General features: G+C 35.3%; 1 protein-coding gene across 1 annotated transcript in view; it reads right to left on the bottom strand.

The window, feature by feature from the left end:
• Positions 1–26,893, bottom strand: part of DLGAP2 (DLG associated protein 2) — a 300,363-nt gene that overhangs the window by 211,789 nt on the left and 61,681 nt on the right. The window contains exon 2 of the mRNA XM_059467707.1: positions 23,961–23,993. Coding sequence (XP_059323690.1) covers positions 23,961–23,993 — 33 coding nt within the window. The remainder of the gene's footprint in view (positions 1–23,960; positions 23,994–26,893) is intronic.

The raw sequence follows: 26,893 nt of genomic DNA, 5'->3' as shown, positions 1-26,893 counted from the left end.
ACCATTTGCAAGCTTTTAAGAACAGATATATTGCTGGTCCAGTTTGTTTGGGTGTAGTTGGTACTGACAGAGTTCAGAGAAGGAACTAAATTACTTTTCTTCTTTGATGTCACCTATTTGAATCTGTCATTTGATATTGACCACTATACATAAATCAAGTATAAGCAAGTAATATATGCCATTTCTAATATCAGAGACCTCTAAACTAATAATTGCTGATGAAGCCACCTCAGGCTTTTAATTTATTTGAATTGTTGGGCTGAATTCATTAGAGCAGGAGATACAAACCTAGTAGCTGTAGACTTTCAAACGTATAAGTAAAAATCTATATTTAAACAAACAAACAGTTAATGATTGTGAGGAATATAATGAAAAGGTTGATATTAAAGGAACCATTACAATATTAATGACTGTGAAACCCATCGTATTAAACTTGTAATCTTTGTAAGAAGATGTAATCTTTTACATTACCTGAATTTCTCAGATAATTGGGAAAACAATTTGATCACAAAGGAGGTACCTGCAAAGTTCAATCAAAGTTGCCCCATATGCTTCCACCCTAATTCTCAATAATGTGAGTTCTGTTTTGGTGTTCAGACCATGTGGATAAGCTGAGGCATTCAGCATGATACTGATTACTCTCAAGTGTTATGTGGACATCCAGTCCAAGAATCACACTTTAATTTTTTTCCCATAAGCACACAGTAACACTTAAAAGGGGGGGGAAATTCCTGTTGATCTGGAGCCATATTTAAAGCAGTCATCTCAAGCTAAGAAAATGGAACTCCTGTGAGTTTCATTACAGATGCAACATTTCTGCATGAAGAAATACAGTTTCATTTACCAGAAAAAAAAAAGAATCTTAAACAAAATGGAGCATACTGGTAAATACATGATGGAACAAGCTCTTTAAAGAAAAAATTCTCTAAAATAACATAAAAAGATAAAAATCTGAAAGATACTCAAAATGTTCAAATTTATATAGCAGTGGATTTAGTGGATCTATAACCAAAAGTTCATTATTGCACTCAGGAAAATCATCACATTTCTTTTAATACAAATAAAGTGAGATTTAATTTTTAAATTATGTCCTTCTCAAGATATATTTCATCTCTTGGGGGAGTGTTTACATAAAGAATTTTACTCTGGTTCAAACTTTGCATTGGTACCTGTGTTTGTGCAGATAAATAAACCACACACCTCTAAGTGCTCAAGACATGAGAACACCTGGAGCTTTCAGAGGCAGAACAGTTAAGATGTTACTACACTGAAGAAGGAGCTTTGGGATTTCCAAGATGACATTTGAAATAGACACAGGTAATCAGAATGCCATTATATGTACCTTTATCATCTTGTTTTCTACTGAAAAGCATTAGTTCAGTCTGTTTCACTTTCTGTTATTTGCATCCTCAATGAGCTCACTCAAAATTTGGGCACAGATTTTGTTAGATAGTTTTAGAGTTGACTCTTTGTTAACCCAACAGAGAACCAAAACCCCCAGCCATTTGGGTAGAGCTTCTACATTAGCCAGGAACTTGTATAAAACAAATATTTGTCATATCATTGTGTTATAAAAATGTCAAAATGTCACCTATACACACAATATTTTTTTGGGAAACTTGATTCTTTATCTTGAAATGTCAAAGTTTTTCAGGAGGAAAATACAATAGTACTAGTTTCTGTCTGATCTACTATTTTTGTTGCTTATAAACTTCAGTTTATTTTCATAAAGAGGTCAGACAGATATAGTCTCTTGCTTTACAAGGCACTTCACATTTTTCTGTGGTTTTCCTGTATTAGTATTGCAAAAAGCTTAATTCTACTTCTATTTTCTAATTAAGGAAGTTACATTTGTTATTATACAATATTCAGATAAAATATAAACAAGAATTTGGCTACATTTGAAGTGGATATTCATATATATTTACTCGATTTCTTCTCTTCCCTGATCAGATCTAATATTAAATCAAAATAAATAATAAATTTTGACATAAAATTAGAGAATAAAATGACCACCACTGTTGTAAATGAGAAAATCACTCTACGTTTTTCTGACACTGCATTAGTGCTCTTGTATCACAGAAAAGAGGAGAAAAAATATTGATAACATCCTATATTGTGCAATATGAAACATTTGTGCAATATGAAGGAGTTATTGAATTACACAGAATAGATCTGTTTATCCAATTCAAGCTTTGAGCAATTTGTTCCAATTTAGAGAAAGGTAAAAGGACATGTAAACCCAAGTGCAATAGAAAACACAAAATACATTGCAAATACACTTTATGAAGTGAAAAAAACTCAACAGACCTACTCAGATTAAGATGTTTAGTTTCATTTAGCCAGAGTACAGAGAAAAGAAAAGTATCATATTTCTATGTTTTACCTAAAAAAATCCACCACAGTTAAAATACCTCCATAAGTACCAATTTTGCCAAGTATATGAAATTATTCTATTGCTTACCACAACATAAATACAGATGACAGTCCTAGTAAAAGGTAATTAGCATATCCAATGATCCATGAAGCACATAGTTTTCAGTGCAGAGTTTAATTACCAAAGTCTCACACTAGGCTGGATATTACGTTGAAATTTATGAGACAAATAAAGGATTATGATCCTGAATGGTACAAACATATTTTCTAGACTACTCAGGTAGACTGAGGAACATAAAAGGTCTTCACAATGGTTTAGAGCAAAGCAGTTCAATCATGTGTCCAGGCTGTAGAGTCCGAGGGCTTTCACTGTCACGAGCGCTGCCAGTGCAGCAAGAATTATTACCCAACAGAGAAATTAATCTACACCAACTGACACAGTTAATCCAAACCACACTGCAGATCCTGCCTAGCACATTTTGAGTCTTACTCATCTTCAAAGTCACATCCAGAAAGAAGACATTAAAATGAAATAACCTTGACTGAGCTCATGGAGTTTAAAACAACTATATTTATGATGGCACGCATTTATGAAAATTACAGATTGCATATAGAGAAATTATTTCAGAAGATATTCTATTTACTTAGATCAATCTTTTTTTAATGTTCTTAAAAACGTAAATGGCTGCTGCTTATCCTTCTTGTAAAGCTAGTATAAATTTTTTCTTTATTACTTTGAACAAACTTTCAACTGAATTTGCAGATGAAAAGAGAATGGACATGAGCAACTTACTGAAATGAATTGCTGTGCTCATGTGATAAAGCCTTTGTGAAAGTAAATATAATCTAGGCTGATAGAGCAAACACACAGAAATATATGAAATACTCTGTGATTTCAATAACTCAAATGGTTTTTGTTCTCTTAGTTTGCTCCTGTAGTTTTGAATGTCAGAATCCACTGCTGTAGTGGAACTGGAAGCAGCTAGCGTTTGTACTGGGGAACAGATTGTTTAAGTCTGAAACAGGCAGTGCTGCCCTTGCTTTTAAAATAAATTCTTTCAATTTCTCTAGAATTACTTTCATTAGTCCTTGTGCACATATATCAAAATAATTGGAAAATATTTGAATAAAAAGTTGTTATTTTCTTTCAGAACAAATCAAGACAAAGTTTTAGAATCTCAAAAGGAAAGTATGTGCACTAAAAAGGTCGGAAATACTTTTAATGAAATTGTGCTCATTTACAACCTAGCAAAACACAGATTGCAAATAGTGCAGAATTGATGAAAATTTGACCTTTCACAAGACCACAACGTCTTCTTCTATAAACAAGCCTCCCTTGTTTGATCTAATCACAGTAGCTGGATTTCTACAGGCTATATATCACCAGGAATATATCATACACTCCAGCCTATAGGAAAGCAGAACTCTTCAGTCACTCATTTCAAAGGTGATTCTACCCCTCTGTTCTGCTCTTGTGACACCCCAGCTAGAGGAGCTGCTGTCAGCCCTGGGGGCCCAAAAGAAGGAGGACAAGGACCTGCTGGGGCCATGGAGATGATCAGAGGGCTGGAGGAGTCTCCTATGAGGACAGCTGGGGCTGTTCAGCCTGGAGAAAAGGCTTGTGAGTGATCTAAACACAGCTATGCTACCTGGGGGGCACACAGGGGGAGAGGGACAGGGAACTTTGACAAGGGCACGGAGATGAAGGACGAGGGGGAATGCCTTAAAACTGAAACAAGGGTAGGTTTAGATTAGATATGAGGAAAAAAATCTTCACTGTGAGGGTGATGAGGCAATGGAGCAGCTGCCCAGAGCAGTTATGGATGCTCCTTCCTTGGAAGAGTTGGGTCCTAGGCTGGATGGGGCTTTGAGCAACCTGGTCTTGCGTAAAAGGAGGTTGGAACTAGATGATCTTTAGGGTCCCTTCCAACCCAAACCATTCCAAAGTTACATTAATATAAATGAAAACATTACTAAATAAAAGATCACAAAAACCTTCTTAAAGGTTTCATAAAAAATAAGATTGCACTTCAATAAATAGAAGAAATATAATACTCACTGTAAAAAATAAACTTAACCAAGTTTGTCGAGGATAACTAAATATTTTGATCATTAATAAAATCTTCCTAAATTAACTAAAACAAACACCATTAAACCCCTTTTAACATTTCTTATTAGAGACCCTAGAAGCATACTCTGAAGACTTCATGGCTAAAGAAACATTAAGAAAACCGTGTATTTGTGTAGTATAGCCCTTTTTTTCTCAACAGAGTATTATACCAGTTTAATCCACCTTAAGAGTCAGAAGAAATTTCAGTAATTATGATTTTCTGGGGATGAAGTTACCATAAAAACAGAGAGATAAACACAAATTTGTAATTTGAAGTTGATAGAACAATACCTTGCATACTAACAACCAATAAAATATTCAAATGAAATGTTAATTAAAGAAAAAAAATAAGTTTTTACTAATAGATTGACATGTCCTGGCAGCTAACATTGGGAAAAGAAAGTTTAAAAAAATGGAAACCAAAACTAAAGTTAGATTAATGAAAGAAATAAAAAATATTTGGCCAAAAAACCCTTTTGTTTTGAAAATGCAAATGAATGAATTAAAATATTTAGCTAGAAACCCTTTTGATTTGAAAAGACAAATAAGGACTTGAGATCTCTCAAGGTCTTTGTTACCTGTGTAATACTTTTTGATAAATATCTTGTTCTAAATACTGTAACTCTCATGTTTTTTATCACAACGGCAAAGCCAAAAGGGTGTTTCTCAAAAGTGGTTCAGCAGGAACAGAAATGTTTTAGAAATTTATACTTTTACAAGTGCACCAACCACAATGTGTTTCAAGAAGAAAACTGAGCAGCTCTCTAAAGGCTCTAGCCAACAATCACTGATCCAGGAGCAGCAATGAACCAAATGCAGTTCCTCTGCTGTTCTTCTGCACTCCTCCCATGCACACTTTATCATACCCAAATTGCTGATTTTAAGTAAAGTATGCCTGTAAGCACTAACCCAACTAATTCTGCTTCCAGTACTAAGTGATGACTCTCTTCACCAACAATGCATAAGTAAGAAATGTTTCCCCCTCTCTAAGCACAAAAATTAGGTTTACGAGTCCCTGTGGTTGCTCTGAAGACAGAACTAGGCACCCAGACAATATCATATCTTGACAGATTTATGATCAAATGATTCAGGCCTTCCAAAAATGCATTTCAAAGAAATGTGGAGCAGTTAGTGAGGGTGGGATTCATCTGACCAAGAGCAGTATTCTGTGACATCTGCTTCTGTCACTGATTTTACAGTCAGCAAAGATTCTTCTGCCATTATAGAGGTGTTTAAAGAAAAGTCAGATGAGCAGACTTGAGGCATGATGTGGGAAGCCAGTGGAAGAATGGTGAGGATGATTGCAAAGACTTACAGATGGGGTGTAGAAAAACAGACATGTCACACTAACAATACATTAGTGTTGTGTGCTTGACAAGCAGGACACCTGTGTGTAGGTAGCCTAGGTCTGTGATACTTGGAGGCACCCTACACAAGTCACCTGAGACTCCTGCCCTGCTGTGGGAAAGATCAAACCCAGTGGCTGAATGACTTCCCACAGTGCTTCACAGTGTGAATCCCCGGAAGCCACATGGAACAGCAGCTCCAGCCACCCTCTGGCACGGAGAAAGCTCTGTGGTGCTGTGTCCCAGCCCACATGGCACTGCCCAGGTGCTGCCTGGGGCATCCCCCAGCTGGTGAGGGTAATGAAAATCAATTCACACTTTGCATTTCATCCATGGCTTTGTGTTTGTTCCTGTGTCCTGTCTACCCCAACACACTCACACTGTTATTTCTCTCTGTTGCTCATAGAGGGGGGCCAGGTGAAGGATGTTAGACTAGGGCTACAGTGAAAAGAGCAATTGCCACACCAAAAACTGAACTCATGAGCAATACACAGAGGAGAGGAGTAGTAAGAGAATGGAACAAGGAAGAAAGGATGAGAATAAGCTTTGGAGAATAGAACTGGAAATACAGAGAGGAATAAGGAAAGAAAAAGGAAGATGAATAAGAAAGTCCTCTTGCTTAAAAAAACCCAAAGAACCCCAAAAAACAAAATCATTCAAAATGTTAATAAATTTTATTTATTCAGATTCTTAATTGCCTAAAGTATGTATTTTTAACAGTGCTATTGATATTGTCAGCACTTAGGAATATAGCTGAGGCTCCATATATGAGAAAATCACAACATTTTATTTTCTTCCCTTTTTTTTCCTTTCCTTTTTATTTTAATGACTGACCAACTTAGGAAGACACACTTTTCTATTTCCTTATTCTTCCCATCCAAAACTACTTGGGTAACATAGGAAAATACACAGTGGGTTTTTTCAATCACAGTAAAGGAATTAGTGTTCATACAATGAACCTACACTCCTTACACTAACATAGAAATCTTAAAAGCACCAGGAAAAAAAGAATACAGAAATAAACAATGACTTTAAGGTTGACCTTCCTAACCACTGTAGTTTATTTCTTCAGTAAGTGAAATACATTAGATCCCTGACTGGCTAAAGAAGGCAACAATGGAGATTTGGTAGTAAAGGAAGGATTCAGACAGAGGGTGGTTTTGAGGGAAAATTTTTACATAGCTTGTTGCAATTGAAGAAAGAAGCTGTTCCAGGCTTATAGAGAAAGCAATGTGAGAATACTGCAGAAATGTAAGGTTCTGCAAGGCGGAGAGTCAGTAGTGCCCTGAGTTCTGGATGGGTGCATTTTAATTAAATCAAAGTAAACAAGCCACAGCAGGGCCAAGTGCGAGTCAAGCTGCAGGCAAGCCTGACATACGGAATTTGAAGGTGAGTCTGAGGAAGTCTGAAGTTGCTGAAGAAGGAGAAAAGACAACAAAGAGAGAAGCGTGGGGCAATTTGCTTGGGGGAGAGAGAAGGACAGTAACTGTATCTGCAGGATGATGAATTGCCCACAGTAGAGAGATGCTGGGTGTACAGGCTGGAGCAGAGATGGCATTACTTGTCACTGTGTGGCTGACATACATAACTCACCCCGGGCTTAGGAATGGTGCTCACACTTTACATCTTTTTCTAATCCTGATTTTTACCCCAGACATGCATAACAAAATACTCTTCTGAATTTTGAAGATTCTTGTATGGGTCACTGGCTAAATTTTGCATTTAAAGCAAGTTGGTCCATCTATTTTTTAATACTGTAACTGGTTAATTTTGCTGCAGCTGAGTAATCAACAAATACTCCTGTTTTCTGGAAATAACTTTAGGGTTAAGTTTATATCTGTAGAGATTAGTAACACAAAAAGTTCTTCAGCCTGGTTCCCCAGGAATTCTGCAGGCTGCAGACTTGCAGTGCAGAGGACAACATGATGGAAGGGTTCACAAAACTTACACAAAATAGAAAACAAATCAAAAATCTTCATCCATAGCTAATATTACCAAAGTGATCATCCTGGACAGTGCCACTCCCCATGCACTTGTTTTCCCACTTTTTTTTTTTCCTTAGATTGACCAATAAATAAATAAAAACCTTGCTAAAAAACCTAGGCTAAAATAGCACTTGGGACCAAGGTAGGATGGCTTGTCAAAATACTTTTCTCCAGATATTTCACCCTCTTTTTACAGGAAGAAAGTTAATACACGGCTCAAATGTTCAAGTGATCTAGTAGGTACAATTGTGATGTGTTTTTTGTCTAAACTGAGAATATACGTTTTTATATTAAAACTATTAAGTCTAAGGCCATTTATCTTATGAATTCTTACATATATTACTTGTTGTAATTGAAGAAAGGAGTTATTCCAGGGTTATAGAGAAAGCAATGTGAAAATTCTTGTGAATGTGAAAGTACCCTGATTGACAGTGAAAATCACGGACGCAGCTGTAGGCAGAGAAAAATTTGCTTTATGTATAGAAAGCAGGCTTTTTATCAATTGCTAGAATATTCCCAGAAAGGCAGGTTTCAAGACATAGTTAATTCAATTAATTGTCAAATGCTTTTAGAATTTAGTTACATAGAAGCATTTTGCAGGTCATTAACTGCTTATGTTTCTCACCAAAGGGGCACTACATTAAATAGTAAATAAATTATATTAAGCATAATGAGCTCAAAATTGATTAAAATGATAAAGGACCTCATTTTGAATACATATACGCTTTTGCCTGAATGTCTTTTGCAAGAAAAACAGCCTTGTGTTGTTTTTGTGCAGCAAAGACACGTGACAAGAGACTTTGTTCAACAGCAAATTAAACTTCATTCTGTGTTTACAAGGGATGAGTTAACTGCTGGAGGTATTATGGGATATCTGCATATAAAAAATGCACTAGTTTGATAAAATAGATGTAAGCATCTTGACTGCCAGTTAATAACAGCAGCAATGTTCTCAAGGAAAGTGGGTATTTAAAATATGGGTTTGCATACAGAAAGTATTTATAAACAGGTCCCATTTCAGATATTTCAGGGTTTTATAATTTTAAGTAATTCTTAATTTCAGCTTTGTATTTTTGGAAACATGATTATGCAAGTACAGCACAGCAGAAATGCTTACATTCATCCTTGAAATTCTTAATACATAGCCCTTAAACCCATTTTTTTTCCATGCCATTCAACATTGCTTCACTGTAGTATTCAGCTTTACATTCTTTACAATTAAGGCTGACTTGATAATTAAGAGCCAGCTGATGCTTAGTTTTCAATGGGAATTCAATGGTAGGTGGGGGAGCCCTATTGATCAACAAAATAAATAATTCTCTTTTTCCACAGCTGTCCAAAAATATACCTAATTCAAAAAAATATGTCGGCACAGGCTTAAGCTGGTTATTGCTAACATATAATGAAATATTTAAACTTGAGTGCTTAACACAAAGCATATGCTCAATTGAGCAGCTAAGCAGACAATTAAACAAATAATGTATTAACCTTTCTTTGGTTGTTGATTGGCCAGCAATTTCACTGCTCAATTTTATATTTAAAAGTGCATACATTGTTCTTGGTCCAAGGCTCAGCAGCTGTGTACTTCAGAACATCTCCTGAGATCTTTTGGAAGATTTCTGTCATTATCCTCATGGCCCAGTAGGTCAACAGAAAAATGTACAAGTGTCTTGTGATAATGACCTTTTGTCTCACTCACAAACCTAACTTCTATATAATGCTGCATCAGCAATAATTTTTTGCTCCCATGGCACCTCCTCCTTCTACCCTGTTTCCTTAGTGGGTTTGTTTTGGTTTATTTGTGTTTGTTTGGTTTTTTTTTTTTTTAATAACTTCTCCAGTTCTGACTTTCCTCCAAGAACAGATTATTTCACCTTCTTCTAGCAACAGTGCCAGCAGGTAACTTGCTGCCTCAGCTACTGAAACATGCATCCGAGAGTCTGAGGCTTTTATGCATTCCAGCTACAGATCTGAGAGGGACTTTCTTTCCATCTTCATAGCATTGCTGTGCTTTGGGAACAGCCAAAGCTCTGACATGCCTGAATTGTATAAGACTGCAAGGCTCCAGTCTCACCAGAGCTTTAGCAGGGATGCCACAGCTGATCAAACAATTTGCAAATCTATTGCAGACCTTCTGAGAGCTGCAGCAGTTATTGCTCACCACACAACCTCCAAGGCAGTTCCATCCATCATCCCTACCAGCACACACCTGGGCTGTGCTATAAGTGCAGTCCATGGACATTTAGGTACAAGTGGCATTGCAAGCAGAGAATGATTTGAAGTACTTTTCAAAATATTTAATACTTTTCTATACAAGAAATAGGAACTATGTATTGTCTTAATTTATTAGTACTCAGGTTGCAAGTTGCCTCTCTGACTACCCATTCAGCTATCTTATATGTTAAATATGCAGCTCTGGGAAAAAAAAGTAATCAAAAGAGTCATAAGTGGTAGCATCCATCTCTTTGATTTATACTTTTGCAAAGCCTACTTGATTGAAGTAAGACAAAATAAAGGAAATCACAGTGGGAAGAGAGGGAAATAATTTGCAGACCAGTTACCAATCTTGTCTTGTGCATCAGTTTGAGAAACAAGACAGAGGAGAGAATGGATTTGGATATCACACTTTCCTAATAAGCTGACATGTTCTGTTTCAGGAGTATGTTTAATTCCTACTATATGCTTAATTACAAACTTCATTTTTTTGCATTAACACCTTTTCTTTATCTCATTAAAAACTAAACTGGAAAACAACCCACTCATTAAAGCTTAGATATGCACTCAGAGCAGCCCTTGAGCTTGCCTTTGTTACTCGGTGTAAACATCAAGGCTGTTTCCCAGCTCAGTGCAGTAAAATGGCAAGAGACACAAATTAACTCAAGGGTAAACAAAACATGATGATAAACAGAACATTACTTCATCTTTTTGTTTCTGAAATACAATAAAAATACAAAATCATGCATTAAGTGGCCAGACTTGGATTATTGAGTCATTGAAGAAGGTACTTGTTTTACATTCAGTTTGAAATCAATCCCTGGGAGCTGATAAAGGTAGGATCAAAGAAGGTCAGTGAAGCTGCTGTCCAGCAGCCAGCAAACCCCTTGCTTTAGCAAGGGCTGTAAGCTCAAGCACTTCAATGAATCCAAAACAGACAGCCTGATGTCAGCATCCTAAACATCACGAAGAAACCTACTGGCAGCAAGCATAGCAAGCTTCTCCTTTTGTTCCAAATAATTTTCATTAAAGTTAATGTTGCTAAAAGTGAAATTTAAAGCCCATAAGTAATCCGTTGCATGGTCTCTCCAAAATGTGGTGTTACTACAAATGTCCCTGAAACATGTTAGAATATATACTGAGAGGCCATGTTTTAGATCTGATTATCCAAATTAACATCTCTCAAATTGTAAAATGTAAACCAGAGGAAATACCAAACAGACTGAAGTTATGTAAATGGAACTATTCACTGAACATAGTTGTTGTCTCCATGCACTTCTTTAGTTTCATTTTTATCCCTTAAAAATAGAACCAGAATAGGTGACTGAATTTTGCTTCTGGTTAATGTGTTTGTCTATATCTTTTGTACCATTATGGATAAACAGCCATCTACTCTTTCAAAGAAAGAATGATTACATAGGACAGTGGAGATCTGTTCTACGTTAGACTTTAATCCAGAGCAGAGCATCCATCTGGAAAACAGACTCAGCTTCAGTGTTCCTGTTCTGAACTAAGTGGAACAGGGACTGAAGGATCTCTCACATCTGAAGGAGAGCCTGTAATCAGCTATGGAGTAATATTTATTTTATAAAACATTAGTAAGCACCTTGTCACCTTAGTCACTAAATTTCCAAGATTGTAAATTTCCAAGATATGTTTTCTTTACAACAAGTCTGACCTTTTCTTCAAAAATTAACCTCAACCTAAACATTTACGTCACTCCTTTAAAATGAATATTCATTGTAGTCACTTCTCCTGAGGAGAGACATTGTATCAATGTTATTCCACCAGAAATTAGAGCCAGAAAAAGCTTTCCAGAAGTTCAGTATAGCTGGGGAGCTTAATTCACCACTGTATGAGCAATTACTTCTTCAATAAATTATGCAGCATTTTTTAATCAAGGTATTAGCTGTTCAAACAAGAAACAAAATTCTCTGCTGTGCATATTTTAGTAGATGGAGTATGATACATGATGCTGCAAGGCAACAGAAAGAGGAATTGGGGGAGTTATGGCACTAAATTCAGGGTGAGACAGGAGAGATGTTTACCACAGAGTGAAAAATGTTCCATAAGGAGTTGGTGAGTTGAAGAGAACATCAAAGCTGTGAATATTTACAATGCATTTATCTCTTTCTAAGCCAGTCAGAGAGAAAGACTCCGACATTTTTTGAATTGTCCTGCTGTGTTCCCACATTCTAGTTTGAAAACAATTATCCTTCATTTCTACAAATTTTATTAAAATGTTGCTTCGGTGAAATAGTGTCACTTTTGCTTCATAAACTCCTTTATCTTCACTGTACATTTTATCACTTTTTAGATCATAAAGCTCATTAAGAAGGTCTCTGTGGACTCAACCAAAACATACTAGATGTTATCTGAAATTTAAAATTTAGTAAACAACCAATCACTACAAAGCAAGCATAAAAATTATGACCACAGTTTATGCCTTATGTATTTACTATGCTGAAAACAGAGAGATTTAGATTAGATATTAGGAAAAAATTCCTTATTATGCAGGTGGTTAGGCATTGGAACCAGTTGCCCAGAGCAGTTGTGGATGATCTTTCCCTGAAAGTGATGGGGCTCTGAGCAACCTGGTCTAGTGTAAGGTGTCCCTGCCCATGGCAGGAGCATTGGAGCTGGATGGTCTAAAGTTCCCTTCCCTTCCCACCCAAACCATCCTGTGATTCTGTTTAAAACTATCTCTGTTAGGTTCAGCCTCAGAGCCTTCCATTGCTGTGGTCACTTGGATCCCTACTGAATGGCACAGCATTCTGTGATGTGATCACAGCTGATTCATAACAGATTAAAATGGGGCACTGTTCTCTCTCTACAAAATTGTGCTGTTTACTTCTACAGCTTTTAAAGCTTAAAAGTAATCCAAATGTTGATTCTTCTTTCTTTTTTTCCTAATTCTTTGTTGGAAGTGTTAAATTTTTCTGGAGAGAATAACCTCTGACAAAAAAAAAAAAAGCTATACTGAAAATTATATAGAGTGACTATATATATATATATTTATTTAATTTAGCTATAATAACATATAATAGCATATTATTTAATATGACCTAGTATTTAAAAATGTATTTGTAGCATTTCTAGAATGCAATATGAGACCCTATTCTTAACTCCAAGTACTGAATTTATATCTCCAGAGTTGGTTGTTTCTGAAGTTTCCACTGTAAATGTAACTCATAAGATGTTAATGAGTAATCTCATTTTTCAGTTTTAAGGGTAGCATAGGTTTGCTACAGGATGCTAGCTGTTTAGAACCAAGTAGTAATTGTACTTTTACTGCAAGATCTTGCAATCAGCCAGCTAGGGCTGTATTTTGTTTCTGCTTCTGTCACTCTTCCACTTTGGATTCTCCTCCACCTCTTCCTGTTATCTCCATCATTCTTGAAGACAGTTACAAATTGCCTATTTATTTTTGCTGTGAGTTGGAATGATTGATTTGTCAATGTCTAGTTAAAATATATTGTACAAGTCTTTATATCTCTTCATATTCAGAGGCTGATTTTTCTAAAAGATAATGTTAGGAATACAGCACAGATGCAGGAACAAAGTACTCAATCTCATCTGTCTTGTAGAAAAAAAAATTTAGTGCAAAATTTCCTTAACTGTCCCATTTCAAACACATTAATAATTTCAGTTTGTGTTGCCTACCCAGTCAGATCCATCAAGTCCTGAGCTTGCTCTGTTGAAATAATTGTGGCAGAATGGTACTATGTGGTTTAGCAGAGTACAAATGTTTTCCACACATATATTAAAATGTTAAAATGGGGCCAAGTTCACTGCAGGTGTTAAAATCACCATTTTTTAGAGGCTATGTCATTGGGAAAAAATCCTGCATCAATGGAATAGAGCAAGAATTCCAGTCACAAAGTTGGTCTTTGTCCCTTTTCTGTTACATCTTCTATCATATCCACAGCTGCTCTTTTGTGCTAGATGATGCTTCTGTATTTGGTTTTCTCAGTAAGAGAAATGGATGTGTTTAATTTCCTTCTATGGTCTCTCTCCTCTCATGTCACAAAACAATCCCTAAATTACATATTGATTGCTGCAAAGAGTTTCTCATGGCAGAGACAGTAATAACATGTTCTTTTATGAGAGCACTTTTACAACATGAAGTAAATCATTCCAAAAAACCCTCTCCCAAGCTGGGTTTAAACTCTCACAACGGGCTAGCTAGAAAACATAACACATACATAGACCTTATGGTATCAAGAATCAGATTTAGCTTACAGAAGAAGAGGCCAGAATTTGAACTGCATGGACTTTTCTTGATGATAAAGTGTCTAGTCTGCTAGCATAGACCAAATAAAGATGATTATTTTTTGCTTGTCTTCAGAAATATCCTCCAAATCCTCCCAGTTGTTTCTGTGGTACAAGGCATATATTGCAGTGGTTAAAAAACCACTTAATCAGGTGCTTCACCCCAAGAAAAAGGAAAATCATTATGTATAGCAGAAAACTATTTTTAATGTTGCTTATACACAGTGAATACAAAGGAAAACAAAGGAAGAGAGAAAACACCCACATGTTCTTCACCAGTAAGGGAAATAATTTTCTTGTATATCTATATGATGAACTGAAGGTTATTGAGGAAAAGGCAAAACCAAAATATCCATGGTGCCATTCATGGCATTAACTTAAAGTCTTATTTCAGTTCACAGAATCCATAACTTAGAACAATAGACAAGAGGAATGTTGTTCCATCACTAGTTTTGGATGGTCTGGGTAAGGAACAGAGACTGTTGAGATGGAATTATCTTGAAAGTTTCTTTTCAGAATGGAGTCTCTGATTTGCAAACACAGACATTCTGTTCTTAAGAAGGACACTATTATATACTTGACAAACAAAAAATGTAATGGCATAATGAAAATTCAACACAAGCTAAAAACCCCCAAGAGATTACTGTCTCCACATACACTGAAAGATAAATTATTTCCATGTTTTAATTAGTCTGTCTCATAAGGAATGCTGATAATGGACATTAGTGTAACCAAGTTCAACATTCAAAGTTTCTAATTAAACAATGAGTCCATTCTAAACAGTGAACAAAATTATTATAATTTTCTTCCTCATAACTTGTTGGACTATGTGCAAAGCCCTATATCTGACAGAATACATATATCCCATTTTCTTTTCATGGGCTACGTTAAATAAAACAATTAAAAAGTGAACCATGACCTTTGTGAAGTATCACTGTAAGGGTTTATTCATTTTTGCTAAGCATGCTGAAGCATTCAGCGGTAGTCCATTTGTACCACTGAGAAAAATCAGCTGTGGGGAAAGAACAAACTCAAATAAGCTTCTGCTATATTGTGTGGGGTCAAAATTTGTAAAACCAGCTCTGGGGTAGGAACAGTACTGCATGTGAAGGACCTGCTGCCTCTTGATGCACCTGGAAATGCATTTTTCCAGTAACTGGAACAGTACTATGTCAAGATTTTTCTGAAATATTTTCAGAGATCAGCACTGAAAAGCTTGTTTAACTTTCATCTCCACAAGCTAATTGTTATTAACGCAGTTGCTGCCATCATATTTTTCATTTTCATGAACAGTCAGCAGATACAAAAAAAAAATATTTCCAACCACATAGAGGAAGCTATTTCTTTCTCACATATTATAACAGAAAAATGTTTCCTTTATTATTTTATAAGGTGTGAGAAGATTCCAGTGACTAAAATTGTGATGAAAGCTTATGGGAAATAATCAGCAGGTACAGAAGACTAAATCAATCTGCTTCAAGTTCTTTGCTGTGAAAGTCCTAGTTCTTTTTCTACATAATATTTCCATTAATATCACTTGTAGCTCAGCACTAAGTAAGAGCTCAGGATTTTCATACATCGTTGAGATGAATGTTGCCAGATGTTATCTCAGATTTATGTAAATGTTCACTCTAGGAGAAACTGGCATTCTTTCTGCATGGAAATCTCTTTTAAATTAATGCAGGTTTTGTCTTCAAAACTGTGTTCCTTTTGCCAGCACACTATTGCTTAACCTTTTCAGATTAATGATCTAGAATCAAAGTAAAAATCATTCATGATCTGCTCAGTCAGAATGAAATGTGTACATGTGTGCAATAATAATCATGGAATTTATTTGTGCATAGGTTTCAGAAGATGGATTGGAAAAATTCAGTCTTGAAAGTCACAGTATGTGGTGATAGGAATGGAGTTTTTCTCTGCTTTCTGTTACATCTGTGCTTCTCAAACTTTACAATTGCAGATTTTTTTGGCTCTCCCTCTGCCCAGAAGAATTAAACACTGATTGAGAAACAATAACTTAATCTTGCACTCAGAAAATGCAGTGGCACTTAGAGCATTTTGCATCTCACTTATATTCAACTTTAGATTTAGAACTAACTTCACCTTTTCCTGGAAAAGGACAAAGATACCTACAATTCCCCAGTAGTACAAGGCCCCTTTTAGATATAAAACTGCAAGCTAAGGCAGGCCTAGGTTTCCTTTTAAGCAGGTGTCTGCAGAGGCCAGGGTGACCATCTGAGCCCTACCAGAGCCTGGGACTTAAGGCCAGGTGTAGGGGGTGATATGGTGAAAATCAAATCAAATGTTCACACTGTCCACCCCAGTCTACATACTGCAGGAAAAAAAAAAAAAAAAAAAAAAAGCAAGCAAAACAAAAAAACCCAAACAAACAAAAACAAACCCCAAACAAACAAAAAATCCAAACAAACAAAAACCCCCAGTCCTTGACCCATAATATCATAATATCAGCTATTTCAGCTTTACTGTGTCAAATCCATAGTAAATTAAATAAGGAATTAATGTTGAAATGTGCCATCTTTAAAAAAAAAATCTCTATTTTTAGGTAGAAATCTACCATGGTTCTTATCTTACAAAGATGCAGAAGTCTGTTTCTAAAACATAAAGTATAAAGTTTGTTCTTCAAGCTATAGGCAATATTCTGTAGACACTATTATTCTACAGAAAGAGTTCTTCTAGGTATACATAGGAAGTATTTCAGTTGAATTACAGAGCATGGAAATTAGAAGCTAAGGGAAAGCACAGACAGCTCACACTATAAAAGTTCCCATTTATGAGACAGACTTCTAGAACAACATCTTTAAGAGGAAGGTCCTTCTGCAGAAATTAACATTCAGCACAAAATCTGACATACAAGAACAACTACCCAAAACAGGACATTCCATGTAATATGAAAAGGTGCTGCACAGTTAGCAAAGGAAGAAAAATGGAAGCAAGAAGTGTACACATATGTACAAGTGTACTTCCATGCAGAGATTAATTTAAAATATCTGCATCTTCCAGGCTGCACTGACCTCACTCACACTGGCCTCCACTCTAGCAAACACTGCAGTCCTGAGACAATTTATTCCCCTACAGGACTAAATTACATTTGCAACTTTATCCACTGTTGGCAGAGGAAATATTCACATTTCTAATGCTGCATGAAGCCTTAAGTATGTGCTGACTATAGCCTTTGAGGCCAACTTTTCTCCCCTCATCCCCAGAAATCTAATCAGCTTTTCACTTATTCAGTCATATTGGAGCAAAAGAGATAAGAGGGTCCTTGTCTTTGGGTTTGTTTGTTTGTTTAATCGCAACACTGTGAAATGAATGTGCATTTGGGATTACATCCTATTTATCTAAATTTATCTAAATTAAATCAGTTTTTTTTTCCTTTTTTGGTTTGCAAAACTCAGGGGAGTGGATCAGTAGATGAAAAAAACAAGAACAACATTGTAGTTTTGAAACAGCTGTTTCCTGTGTATGTGAGAAATAAAAAGAAATGAGGAATTAATTTAATTTATTCCAAATATAAATTAAGTGAAGGCCTGGAACACACTTTATTAAAGAAAATAATTTATTTTCTTAAAATAAAATGAGATTTGTTTCTTTAAATATTACTATCTTAAGTAACAACAAGATAGATTGCAAAAGGCCCAAAATTAGTATCACCATATCTCAAACCCGGTTTACATAGGACCTAGACTTTTGAAAATACCATTCTCTATTTCAATTCCACTAGCAAAATGGGCAGCTTTATTATAGTTATAAATAAAATTATTAATTTTTATAATGACATATATAACTTTTTAAACTATATAAATATGAAGGTTCAAAATTGAATGTTCAAATATTTCAAGTATAGCCAGAAACTGAGAATGTTTTCAGCAGCTAAATCTTTAGCAGACATATTGTACACAGCTTTTTCTGTCTGCCTAAATGGAGGCAACATGAAAATACAGCAGTAACCTGTAGTTCAACATTGTCTGAAGAAAAAATACTACAACTCTTCCCTAAAAATCATGATACAGATCATGATTTCACTTTATATAAAAGCCAGCACAGTTCAAGAATAATGCCCATTGTGAATATACTCTTACTTGGTATCCTAAAGAAATTAAATGGTAGAATCTCACATATTAGCCCAGTGAGAAAGTGATTAAAAATATTTTTGTTCATACAGTCTCCAAATTCTGCAGGTTATTTTAAAAAATGTGTAGTGTAACTAACTTGCCTGTTTTTGTCAAAAAAATGTTCAATATATACAGACTACCCAATGGAGAAGGACAGCAATACAATTCTGTGAAACTTGAAAAAATCTCTATAAAAATGGCAACTCAAATCACTTTGAGAGTAGTAACTAAAGTGTTAAAAATGTTTATTAACAATACTTGGATCAGGAGGAAGTTTCATGCCAGTAATTTTATTAATCATTATTTAAATGCTAGGAAGGAAGTTCATCCAGGCACACAAATGTGTCGTGTCTGTTCATGAAAACCAAGGTGTTGGTGTACAAATACGTTAAAGCAGAAAGATTGAAGATCTTGACCTTATATTTACATAAAATTTTTCATATGTGACTGAATAAACTCAGCATTATCTCAACCACTTCAGGTAATAATTATGAATAATTATTATTATGTTTATAGCAGGAACCATAATCTATTTAAGTATTTCATGGTACATATATAGAATAATAAACCTTCTCACACAAAGAAACAATTGTGATTTTTTTTTATATAAATAGCAGGATAACAAGAAATATTACATTAGGCAAAATATATTTCATTATCTACTATTGTTTCCTTAAAAAGTCAGGATTTTGTGTTGTGAAATGTACTTGGCTTCCTCAGACAATTTTTATTTTTTTACAATTGTTGGTCTAGTAAATACAACAGAAGTATAAAAAGTTAAGAATACAGGAATCTTGAAAGTCATTGCTAATAGTGGCAAAACTGTCAGCTCTCAGTGCAGATTACTAAATGTTAGGATTAGCAAAATGAAGATTAAGGAAATTCTCTGGAGTTATTAATATGCCTGTAATAGTTTTCCATGAGATACCAAGGGAAATGTTTATATTCAGAGCCAGAACCACACAGATGGAACAACATCAATATTAAGACATATTGCCAAATTTAGGGTATTTTTTGAACTACTTACTCTCCAGATTCTTTATTTAAAGAAGAATACTAAAACAAAAAGCCCCAACCAAACAATAAAACAGACCAACAAAACAACAACAACAAAAAAAAACCAGACCAATTTCCCCCTAAACTCCAACACACTAGCATTAACCAGAGCACAAACGGCAACAAAGCTAATAGCACCTGAAATACATGCATCTCTCTAACACTGACATATCTGCATGAAAAATACATTTTTTTCATCAAGGAATATAGAGGTTTTTGTTGTTACTGTCAACTATTTTTTTACATTTCATATTTTTTTCAAGTTATACTGAATGTTTTATGCATCTTGTGAGCAAATAAGATTAAACAGTATAATTTGGTTTTATTTCAGAACATTCAAAACTTCTTTTACTAAATAAAAATAGAATAAAAATAATTAAATTAGTCTTCCACTATTAATCATTTTAAAAGTCTTCCTAAAAGTAATTGATATAAACTTCTGTAAGGGTAAACCTGTGACATATGCTAGCATTCTTGCAAGTGCTAGAAAATTTGCACAAACTTACTCTTTCTCAAAGGAAGACAAAATTATGTGGGCATCTGATCTCAAAATTGAAATCAACAGTAAAAAATTCTTAATCTTCAGATAATTGAATTTATTATCAGATAAAATATAATTGTGAATCTTTTAACACTGGAATAATTCAGTATCTATGCATTGGCTGTACAAACTGTTTAACTTAACAGAAGAACAAGTTTAGGAAAAAAATCCAATATGCAATGTGAGATACATTAAGAAACAGATCTCCTCTAAGCTGTCCTTTTGCACAGAATATTTATTTTACTAATTAAAAGCCTCACTATTTTAAGTTTGCTACCACAAACCCAGCAAGTCTAACAACACCAACCAGGGTTCTTGTGCCAGTTACTGGCAAAAAATAATGGATGAACTTAATTCAAACTGTAGCTGTATACCACAGCCCAAAAGAGATCTGAGACACTGAGGAAGAATCTGAATTACCTGGAAGGAGTACCTTATTGAAAGAGTAAGACACTGCTGCAGTTATGAAGGATATAAAAAATGCCTGGAAGAAAAGCTTTCATTTGTATAAGCTTTGAGAAGAGTGGTCAACTGAAACCTCAGCTGCCACCAAAAGTACTTGTTTTCTGCTTTGATAATACAGAAAATTATATTTGATAATATTATCCTTTCAAAACCTTCTGTGAATAAATGCAAATGTTTAGAAAGAACAGAAATATCTGCTAGAGGCTTTATGGGGAAAACTGCTCCTGAAATGTCTCATGACTACACCAGTGTGTGTCACAGAGTAGTTCAGTACACATCTGTCTATAACATGCCATCCTCACCTCAAATCTGAGCAGGAATACAGCAAAGGACAACCCTGCAATGTTTACCATGACAACATAATCTGTCAGCTGCAGATCACTTCCCCAAGTGTAGCTGTTGTTACCCCTCTGAAAACAAGACATTGTTGCTGTTGCATTTCCAGGAGATGGACCTGCTTGAAGTAGCCATGCTAATGGCATTCTGCAACTTTAGTTTCCTACCAGTATAAAAAAACCCTGATGCCCTTCAAATATCTCACACTGACAGGAATGGTGCCTGGTACACTATGAGTAACAGAGCAAACCCATGATTTCTAAAATAGAACACAGAAGTCCTTGCAGCTCATACAAGATATTTATTTTCAAACAGGGACCTCAGTTTTGTCTAACTCATTCTCTTTACATAGGATGCAAAGGAGGACATGTGACACATTTAACTGCAGAACCCCAAGTTCCCAGGCAAAACACTGAAATGAGGAATCTGTACTCTCATAATTTATATCTCCCTTTCATATCTGACAGGTTTTCACCCTACAGAATAGCAGGATACACACACAGTTCCATGCCTGTGCAACAACGGGTATGCAGATAAATGCACCTCCTTGCTTCCTGCACTGCAGCACTAACTGCTAAAAACTTGGCAAAGTGCCCCCAGCAAAGAGCTCTGTTTTACACAGTTATTTTTATGACACTTAGATAATCCAGGAAAAAACTGCTGGTTTTGAAAGGGGAGTGATGGTTAGAGAAAGGATGAACTGTAATGAGAAGCGAGACTACAGCTGACCAACTTGACAATCAGAATTTGAGGCTTGCAAAATGCCTCCATTCTGTCACTCTTGTTACAGAAGGCCAAGATCAGAACACACCTAGCTGCCTGCAGGTCTTTCAGGAAATGGCATAAACAGCTTGCAGGGAACCCAGAAAACACAATATGTGAAACATTGTCTTCCTCTCACCCAAGCCCAGGAGATTTCCCCACATCTACTATTTCTCAGATGAATCTCTGCTTAACACCTTGGAAACTAGCATAGGAGGACTATACTGTGGCATGTCTATTGTATAATTCTGCAAATTCACCTTGATATAGTTAAGTACACTCGGTGAACTTTTTTATCTTTTATCTGAAAAAGAGAAAGAAAAAAGAAACTTGGAGGCAAACAGTACCTAACTTTAACTGATACTCTCTGAATTTCCCTCTAATTTCAAAAATACCAACTATGAAGCACAGAGTAACTCAAATTTCTGAAGAAGTCTACAGAGCAAAGTCAGAAATTACACTTAGAACACTGCAAAATCTTGATCTTAGTTCTTTCCTTCTCTTAGCGTACAATGGAACCAAAATTTATAGAACATTGCATAGGAAAAGGATCTTTTTTAAGGTTTTTTTTTGTTTGTTTGTTTTGGTTTATACAACAGAGATATGAAATTTCTCCTAGAATGGCCTTCTACAAACTAAATTCAGTAGCCAGAACAATTGCTTCTTCATCACAAAATTAAGAATCAAACTTCTGTGAATAATCAGTGTTAGATAAGAATTTGTGCTCATCTGGCAAGGGAAAAGCTTCAGATTCTAAGTCTTGTCACTAATCTAAGGTGACAGTTATATCAATATTTTTAAAATTGAAGCAGAGAATTAATAATCAGCATTCCACTAATACTGTGTTTTAGAGGAGAGACAGGTGATCCAGGAGACATTCACTTCGGGGAAAGCTCATTTCTGTAGAGCTAAAAACTGAATGTTATGTTCTTGAGGCCTGCTCCTACAGTAATGCACACAGTTATCTTTTGAATGTGGGTTTTTAGTCACATAAATGTTTAAAAAAGTTATCCTTTTTTAAAATTCCTTTTTGCAAGGTCCATATATATTTATTAATATTTGCAAAGCTGAAGAGGTATGAAAGAGCAGTAATGAAAAGAAAGGAAAACTATTGTTATGAAGCAGTCACAGCATATAATAAAACAGAACTAATCCAATGCATAACTTTGAAGTTGGACAGTTTTATCAGGAGAGAAATATCTCATGAAAGGCAAACAAACACCAATCTCATTTTTCCTTTTCATACATGTATCTGTATTATTACAAATTTATCAAATAAAGGGCAAAGAAAATTTAAAAATCAACAATTGACTGTTTATTAAAGGGATGCAGTCAAAACAAATTTCTAAAAGACTTATTTGTCAGTAGATAACAAAAGAGAAGGAGATAATTATTATTTAATTTACTGAGTTATTTCATTAGGTCCAAGATCTCAAAGCTTTCCACTTCCAGGCTTCATATCCTAATAAATTGTCCCTACCAAATTTATAAATCATTAGAAGCTGAAACTTTTTTATCAGCAAATATTCAAGAAATAAAGCTGAATGTCTTTGTGAAAAGTGTAGAATCTATCATTTTATGTTTTAGTTCATACACTTTGCTCCATTTACACTGACTATTTTGAACTCTATTCTCTAGAAAGACTCCAGGTGGTTGATTTCAAACTAAGTCAATCTTTCAACATTTTCTTTATAAGACCACAAATGTTAATAAATAATAAATAAATTAGAGATCTTTCCTTCAATAATGGCATACTTTAAAAACCATATTCTCATTGCTTGAGCATTCATTTAAGTTAAATATGTGTCTCATCTTGGTATTCAATTAGTCACTTGGAAAAAACCTTAACAAAACAAACCAACAAACACTGCCATGTGGGCATGTATTTGAACTACAAAGGTTTCTGCTTAATTATCTTTGTTTCAGAAGCAGTGTTTATTCATTACATCTGCTGAAATGTGTAAGCTTCTCTGTAAATGTAATATCTAATCTAAAATCTAAAAATGTTTTTCATTTCTCTTTTACATCCAATCTCTGTGATTTCCACACTCAAATTGATGTCCTTAAACGTCTCTTTACACTCACACTTACTGACAAATTAGTTTGAAAAATACACAAAAGAACAATAAAAGTAAATATTTTAAATTTTGTTCTAATGGAATATTTGTCCTTTAAGGTATTTCCTGCCTAGAGCATGTGCTCAGCTTAATTCAAATAACGTTTTGTATCTAAAATAGGGTAGAATGTCTTTCATTGGTTTCCACCATTTATGGACTATTTCCAATCAATTGTACATGAGTAATATTAAAGTGAAGTGTTCACCTCTAGCTGCTTTGAAAAATATTAATAGGAAAACACACTCACCTTCAGGCTCCCCACAGAGTGTACACTGTGACTCTGCAAAGAAAAAGAGAAAATTATAATTTCTTTCTTTTAAGATGTTATAATTATATCTAAATATAACAAAACTCAGAGAACTCAAAGTTAGCACAAAAAAAGCAATTCTATTTCCAGCACACATTTCTTAAAAGGTGCAAAATAATTTTAAAAAATAAGGATTTTTGAAGGAAGAATTTTAAAATAGAACTATATAAATGTTTAGTTACATTTATATAACCATCACCTTCAGAGACTCCAGACTGCATTCATGTAGCAGGACTTTTTGCTTCCACAAGACTTTTTTGTATTTTGATATGTACAATACTGCAGTGACAACAGTCACTCAAATAAAAAGTTTAAGTCTGCTAATATTTTACTATTGGAGGTAGCAAACAGTAATAGCGACAGAGTTATATTCCTTTCTCATAAAAGTCTCCCAAGTCTTCCCAGGCAAGAGAAGTCAAACAGTCATTCAAATGTACATTTATACTCTGCAAAATACTCAAGTATAGAAACGAAGGAAATTAAAGTCTGTCATGACATACAATCTCTAAATGTGCAGTTACTATTTTATCTATATTTATATATTTATATGCAGGCACATGCACACACACGTATGTGTATATAAATTTTAGTATAAAATCAGTACAAAAAGCAGTTTAACATGACTGGCAAATAAAGTCCACTACAAAAGCTTGCTGAAATTATGTCCACCTTGGATAACAGATAGAAGATTTGAATTTAGCTATGATCTTCACTCAAAGGCAAAAAATGTCAAAAAAAATGCAATATGAAACAGGCACTGAGCAGTTTGACCTCTATAGTGCCCCAGTGACACTGCCATCTCTTTAGAAGAAGTTTCTCCATACAGATAAGAAACTGTCTCACAGTAACCCACCTTGTAATGGCACTTGACCCTCCATTTTTCATATATTTTAAACATGTTAATCACTGGGGTTTTACTACTGTTACAGACTGTGGCTTGCATGTGGGAAAGGAATGAGGAAAAATAAGTTTTTCCAGGCAGCTCTGTTGATGATAGATAGATCACAACTTTTAGAACACCATAAAGTTGCCTGATAGAAAGGAATGAAATTTATGGCAGTTCAGCACCTTGAAACACGTAGCCACAGTTTTTATTGACAGACTCATTAGTGTCCCCAGAAGAGGTGACAAACTAGAAACAGCACCCCAAGAGCAGGCTTGAGAAAATCTCCAGTGAAGAGCCCAAAAATCCTGGTCACAGGTAAGTCAGGCCAGTTCCTTCCACTGCACATGAAAAATGCACTTGCCACAACGTGAAGTGAGGCAGAAGGGCCAGCTCAGAAGATCTTTTTTTCACATTTAATTCAAAGACTTTCTGAGGTTTTACTGAGATGGGCTGCCTGCCTGTGTGTTGTTTGTTATCCTGATTGGTAAGGAAGAATAATCTGAGACTTGGTTTCTGAACTTCTGACTTTTTTTGATCCTTATGTTCTGCTAACAGCTGCTTCACCAGTTTTTTACAATCCAAAGAGTCTGCCTGACATATTTGGCACCTTCAAACACCATCTTCAAAAGGTCCCCACTCCACAGTACAAATTACTAGCTTCCCTCTTTTCTCCTCATAAACATAAATTAGTGTCAATATTACAAGTCTGCAGCAGGCTAGATAGTCTACCTGCAAAACAAGGCTTGCAGCTATGACTAGTGCCAGAAAGTTGTCAATAGTAGAAAGGTGTCAGCACTATCCCTGCCAGACTGCTGCTTTTTTGGATTTTTTTGAGATGTTTTTTTAAGGTCCCATATCTGTGAGCAACCCAGGTGTCCCCCTATCCCAGCATGCCTGAGGAGACTGCATGAGGGATGTTTTTTTTATTCCTTCCAGCAGCTGGGAACGATTTCAAACCGACAGCAGCACGTCTCTCTCTACTCTGGTAAGAAGCAGACTTTGTGGATGTGGATAATTCACCAGTAAGTTTCCGTTTATGAATTTTTTTGCTGTAGTTTGCCACTGGGGTGGGGAGACTAGATCCCCTTGTTGTGCTGGACACATACAGGTTGAGAGACAAATAAAAACACAAACCATTTCTGGCAGGCATGTAAACAACACAACAAGGAGGTTGTACAAAGCCCTGCTTTCAACACAGCCTGTGTGTGAGAGATAGAAATAATTATCTCTCTCTACAGTCTGTTTAGATCTGTACATTCTATGGCTATTGTTGAGAGACTGCACACCCTCAGTTTCTAAAACCACAACACATAAAACATACATATGGCAGTCAATTATTTGTAAATTTACATTATATGGGAATACAGAAATCTGAAAATTTTGTTAAGAAGCTATGATTTGACACTTATTTTAACTTCTTTTCTTTGTAGTGAAGTTGCTGTATGTTCGTAGAAAAGATCTTTCTGGAAGATGGCTCAATACTAAATACCTGTATTAATTTAAATTTTTTCTAATTTTCATTTCACTTCTGGGAATAGATCACAACAATGAAGGACATGACAACAGAATACCATTCCATCAGGTGAAATTACATTGTTTAGGCTTAGATCCATCTCACCCAAAGTTGAGTGTATCAGCATTAATTGAGTGTATCAGCAAAATCTAAACTAGTCTCAAAAATTAACCAAGGAGAGGAAAGAAACAGCCACCTACTCTGCCTTAGAAACTTATGTAGCATGAAATCAAAATCAAGAAGTCATCTTTTTTAAAATTATCCATTTTTTCTTTTTTAATGTTGTGAAAGGTCTTAGACTTCATAATAATATTCACTGCATCACCTCTGGAGATGAACTAGTTCAGCCTCCCACTGAGAGCAGAGAAGGGCTTTTGCCAATACAAGTTCAACTCTGCTGGGGCTTAAGAGTCAAGTCCTGAAAGCCACCAGGGATGGAGATTCCACAAACTCAATGAGCAGCCTGCACCAGTG

Source organism: Ammospiza nelsoni, chromosome 3 (genome assembly GCF_027579445.1).
Source record: "Ammospiza nelsoni isolate bAmmNel1 chromosome 3, bAmmNel1.pri, whole genome shotgun sequence".
Classification (NCBI taxonomy): domain Eukaryota; kingdom Metazoa; phylum Chordata; class Aves; order Passeriformes; family Passerellidae; genus Ammospiza; species Ammospiza nelsoni.
The sequence above is the reverse complement of the archived record's forward strand: the minus strand, read 5'-3'. Positions and strand labels throughout refer to the sequence as shown.